The 6,000-nt window shown below is 42.2% G+C and overlaps 1 protein-coding gene across 1 annotated transcript in view; it reads left to right on the top strand.

The window, feature by feature from the left end:
• Window positions 1–4,383: 4,383 nt before the first annotated feature.
• tmtc2a (transmembrane O-mannosyltransferase targeting cadherins 2a) overlaps window positions 4,384–6,000 on the top strand; it is a gene marked incomplete at its 5' end in the record, with an annotated part of 49,094 nt that continues 47,477 nt past the window's right edge. The window contains one exon of the mRNA XM_083691980.1: window positions 4,384–4,466. Coding sequence (XP_083548106.1) covers window positions 4,384–4,466 — 83 coding nt within the window. The remainder of the gene's footprint in view (window positions 4,467–6,000) is intronic.

Below are 6,000 nucleotides of genomic sequence, written 5' to 3'. Positions count from 1 at the left end.
AGTGTTTAATAGATGCAATAAGGAGAGGAGTCTTCAGTTACAAAGCAGCTCAAAAATAAAAGTCATAATTTTATATATAGTATGGATCACACATGGTCATTGTAGTGTGGCCCAGGTGTGTATGGGCTGTATTTCAAGACCAGGGAAAAGATCTGGAGAATTTCCAGTTCGGTATGTATGGAAGCAATTACATTTTTTATTCTCTATAAATTCATATAAAATTAATATTTCCAAAAGCTAATATATTTGACAGTTACAACTCCAAGCTTTAAGCCATGCATTAAGCTGTAATTTGAAAAGTCATCTATCTGGGCGTATTACGAAGACAAACGAGCAACAACAGCCCCTCAATTAGGAGCGAAACTTTTCAGAGCCAAACTCAAACAATCACACAGAGCCTTTCATGCTCCCTCAGACTCATTTGTCAGATTCCCGTAGATATGAAAGGTGCCGTCACCAAGGTTTGGTTGAGCTAACACTTTTATCAGCGCTCCACACAAAGGGAGGACTGTTGTGGCGTGATACAACAACATTCTTTACGGTGTTGGTCCCATTTGTCTACGCCTTTTTGTCTATTAATACTTTGTGGATGCTATTTCTGTGTGGGTGTGGTTAAAGCTGTGTCATTAAAATGGAGATTGTCTCTTTCCTGTGTGATGTTTACCTAATGGGATGGAGAGGAAAAAGCAGCGGTGCAGACCTGTGTAAATACAACGGGGAAATTACCATTTAGTCACTTTGGATGATTTACTGAAATTAAAAGAACCCCTGCAATAAATAGCGCCTGAAGGGATTTTACTGTACATTGAAATATTCTTTGGTTATTTTTAAAAGCTTCTACTCCATCCTCCTCTTTTTTTAGGAGAATTTAAATTTTCAACGTCCTCGAACTTAGGAGTCTCATCAATGTCTTGTAGTGCCTACTGTCTGGTTTACAGAGTTTTGGGCACAATGCAGGCGCACAATTGTTTGTTTGTAGCCAATTCAATCACAGGACCTTGAGGCCCAAAATGCCTGTGTTTTTTTTAAATTATTATTATTTCTAGCTTGCCAGAGATTTCACGAGTCTGAATAAATGAAAATAAAATAAAACCAGACATGTTTTAGGCTCTTGAGAACCACAACAGAATAGCCCTGATTTACACAGTATAATACTATTGAAATACGTATGCATAAGCGCTTTATAATTGCACTCAAAATAACAATTTAAACCCATCGATGCTTGTGCCCTCTGTGGGGGAAAGTGTGTAACTGCTGAGAGGCAGCACCATTACAAGGGGCTCGTGTATGAGGGGGGAAGTTTGGTCAAGGACGAATGGCTCCAACACACATGATGAACAATGATTGGTATGTCTTTGGTCAAAACCAAATCATCATGTGTATTTCAGAAGAAAGGGTGTGCTTCAAATAAGCCGCCCACAATGATTGTCACTAGCTTAAACAGAAGAAATCCAAATAAGGGGAAATGAATATACTGTATATCAAATATAACAGCTATTCACAATTTGTTTTAAACAAGTAAAGATCAAAGGGGCAAATGTCAGGCCCACATGTTTTTCACAGCTGTTGAGTGTTGGTATTGAGTTTTTCATCGCAACTGTAGTTGTACTCTTCAATGTAAGCTTTGTTCAGCAACTGTACATGACATACACTAGCATTCTACACATATTACTGTACAGAGAAATAGTTTAAAGGTGTAGCATGTAGTTTTGCGTGTTGCGCTCTTTTCTAATAGCGGCAAATGTGTGCATATGAGACAGATGTCAGGTTGCTGCAAACAGTATTGCTTCTTCACTCTCGCTCTTGTTCTCACAAGTCTCAAACCTGCGCCCTCTGTGTTGCCAACACACTGTCCTCTGTATTGCCAACACTATTGTCTCCTGGATACCTTATGGAAACCAGCTACGTCACCGAAAAGCTAGACATTTGATAACGTCGGTAGAGATAATTGAACCTGAAGAGTGAGTTTACCATCTCAACTCGGTTACACATGTCCAAGAAAACAAACAAAACATACAAATGGTACCTGAAGGACGGTGCTCGACACCAGATTTTACTAAGTGATTTGTCTGGACCAAAACAACGCTCTCCACTGAATCTTTATCCACTGATATCTTATTCCTTGATCTATTTATTATGGCCATTAGCAGGTGCTGCAGGACATGTGCGACTGTTTCATGACATAGTGTTGTTTCTTAATGATAACTAGATGTACTTTTTATGGTAGGTATGTTTTATATATGTTTTATATTTACAGAACAATGAATAAAAAAGAGAAATGCAGGATCACAGAAATCGTGTTTTGCCCAATTCCAGAAGACTACAGCAAACGGAGACTTAAAGACCGTGGTAACACATCCATTACTTCTGAGCACTGAGGATGCAATCAGTCAGAGAAAGTAAACACTCACTATTGCGGTAATATGTTTGTTTCACCTCAGGCTGTTTACGTTCAGAGGAAGAATCATTAGGCGTTTTTCTCCTCCTGCACTAATCCCTTAATCACTTGTTTGTGCTTGTCTGAAGACAGACCCCTTGTTTCCCCTGTGGGATTGTGGGTACATAGTCGGGCGGCACAGGCCTAGTTTTTTGTTACATTCATTGTTTATGCTTAAGTGTAGTTCACTGTGCGTGTGTGTGTGTATGTTTGTGCGTACTGTATGTGTGTGTGTGTGTGTGTGTGTGTGTGTGTGTGTGTGTGGGTGTGTGTATGTGTGTGTGTGTGTGTGTGTGTGTGTGCTCAATCCGGCATGTTTTACATTACTGGAGAGTTTCATTAGGTGGGATACACTACTATGCACTGTTAGCAAGGCTCAGGAGACACTCTTAATCCTACCGTTTTGACTTGAGGCTTGCAGAGACATTAACAGAGCATGTGTATAGGAGAAATTACACATTCCCACTGTACTGAGTCCACATCAACATATTGGACTGAAAACACAAGTCTAAGTGGATGTTCTGTCTCTGTTATGTCTCTTCCTTCCACCCAAACAGGGATTCTCATTTGTTACCTCTGTCCACCGGGGAATGATGGGAAAGAGGAAGCCTCTCCCCATCGGTTTTGGCAACAAAAACAATCCTAACCTTTGAATAGTTAAAACAGGCTCTGCTGGGGTTGAGGTCAGGGTTGGGTCTTGTTCAGGATCAGGGTCAATGGATGACGGGGTTAAGAATCGTTCCCTCCACTCTGTCTTTTGGTTGGTGTATTGCAGCACTAGTGATGTCCATACAGTCTCCCTCCTTCGTCCCGTGCCATCTGTTTTTCTCTCTTTCGTGAGCTTTGTTGGATTTATACACAAGGAGCTCCAACAGGGGGACAGGCTTAGGTCCAGCTGGTGCCCAGTGGGGCCCCACGGCATGCGCTCATAGTGATGCTCGCCTGTGTGAATCAGATGCTATTTTACAATATGCATCCTGCAGCCTCGCCATAGGGTGATGAGTTTATTAATCCTCCCCTTCCCTCCTCTTTCCCTGCTTAACGAATTAATTAATAACATACATCAACATTGCAGTGAGCCCCCCCATATGTACATCAAGCGTATTCGACTTTACTTTTCGATTGACAATACTATGAACGTCAGTAATGCACAGACTCTCACGTTTGACATTAGGACATAATCTCCATTGAGACAAGGAGTTGCTCTGTCAAATTACATTCATTCACATGCCTCATCATTAAAAGGGGTTTAATAACAGGCCAAACAACCAGAGTAAGGCTTTGTCAGCGGTGGGGATTAGAGTTAGATTACTTCTGGATTTACATTTAAGGTTGCATTCATCAGAGACAGCCTGATATCATAATCGCATGCAGTAATTATAAAGTACATCACATTAGAAATCACATTAAGATACAATAAGAAACCAGTTTTTTTTTTGGGCCACATTATTATGGAATAAGTGTTTGGATATTTTGCAAGCGTGTATATGATTTATGAAGCTGTTCACAGTTACGAAGCTCTGTTGAATAAATATTTGGCCCCTATCCCTATTCCTCTCATCAACCCTCTCAATGCAACGGGCCGAGCAGCTTTGCGCATGCTCAACATCTTCTAAAACCACACGCGGCTCCAAGCAGTGGAGTATCTGTGCCGCGGATGAGGATGCACACAGGACAGCGGAACACAGAAATGCACTCAGCTGTGCGCTAAAACGGAGGCATGTCGCCCTAGTTTCGTCTCCCAATAGCTCTGACCTGCTACATAACAAAATGGGTTAAAAGGAATATGTCCTAGAACCCACAAACTTTCAGACTCTTAGCTTGTATGGAGATTCGGGTTCTTTCTGTGTTGCGGAGCTGCCGAATGAGGAGACAATACAGCAACGGGGAATTGATTCGCATCTAGTCTTTTCTTTCCATTTCTTTCGCTTTTCTCTTTTAAAGAGATGATTACAGAGTTGGTGTGTAGCGCCGTGGCTTTGGTCCTCTATCTCAACACATTGCACGCGGATTTCTGCTACGATGACAGGTAGGCGCTACCGTACCTATGGCAACATCACTAGCTCCTCCACTTGTCATTTCATCTTTCCCACGTCAGGAAAGAGGGGAGAAACGTGTCCGGCGCACGCACGTTAGCATGGGTCGTCGCCCTCCCCGGGTGTTTGCATGTTCTATTGTCCATTCATTGCTTATTTGCGTTATTCCGTGAGAGCATCAGAGCGTCAGAGACACATGTCACGGTTCACTTATCTCATAAAGGGTCATTAGTGTTATGGAAATGCCATCTGCTATTTTGTTTAATGCAAATGTCATCTCCTGTTGCATTCAACAAACAAACAGGACTAGTTTAGGTCATAGTCTACTTAAGAAGCTGCGCAAGTACAAATACATTGTTATTATTATCATCAGTGTGACGCATGAAGTTACACAAAACAACAAAGTGAATAGTATTCTTATAGCGTACAGTAGGTTCACGATTATATCCCACATGCAATGATGGGTTCCTCTGTCGGAACAGTGATACAGACCGACGGATGCTTCTCTTTGTGTGTCAGAGCGCATCACGGGAACAGGAGCAGGATGAACACGCAACCGCTTGCCCGGTTGCAATAGCGCTTCCCTCCGGGGAATAAATCTAATTTAAATGGAGTGGAATGTATTAATTAGAATACATTTGGCGAGCGCAGAACGCCTGGCCAAACATGTTAACACAATCTTGGAGCACGCTTTCTAGGGTTCAATGGACCGTAACTGTCCAGAAAGTGGAGAGTTTCATTTGGAAAAAAATTGCTGCGGTTCCAGTGCACCACTGCCATGATGAGACATGACAACTCTCAGACAGAAAGGCTGCATTTAGTTAACTTTAATCTTTGACTGTTAAAAGAGTGTACTCTAGAATAAGGGCTGGTGATTGCACTATTTAATTCGCACCATTGCTCTACACACGTCATTGGGCTCATCATCACACTACCACTATACTTGTTGGGACTTTATGAATTAAGAGAGCCCATATTCAAAGTGCAAAATCTCCAGAGCTGTTTCAGCTAATACAGATGAGTCATTGTTTCAGGAGCATACACAGACCATTAACAGGTTGGTCCCTACTCCCTACTTCAGTGGCAGAAGCAGTAGGTGGCTCTGGTTAGTTTCCCCTTACACCCACACTGGTTTTCAGCACTGTTCATTGACCTGAGGTGTACAGTGGTGTATCGTGTTGAAGAGAGTACCTCACCGTGTGTGTGTGTTTGTGTGCATGTGTGTGTGCATGAGAGAGAGTGAGAGAGAGAGAGAGAGAAAGAGAGCAAGGACAGAGAGGGAGGCTTTGTGTGAGTTTGTGTGATTTGCATTTGTGTGTGTGTGTAGGTAGGAAGTCATTCTGTGGGTTAGTGTCTGTCCGATTACCCTGTCTCACCCAGCCTATCATAGGCTTTGACTGGATTTCCAGTGTATGAGCTTATGTGTGTAATTATAGTGTATGTAATTACATGGTTATGCATCTACAAACCAAGTGCCGTATTACGACCCTACCTGTGACTGACCGTGACAGAGTGAAGTGAAGCTGG

The sequence above is a fragment of the Argentina silus genome, assembly GCF_951799395.1.
Source record: "Argentina silus genome assembly, chromosome: 20".
NCBI classification, from domain to species: Eukaryota; Metazoa; Chordata; class Actinopteri; order Argentiniformes; family Argentinidae; genus Argentina; species Argentina silus.
The sequence above is the reverse complement of the archived record's forward strand: the minus strand, read 5'-3'. Positions and strand labels throughout refer to the sequence as shown.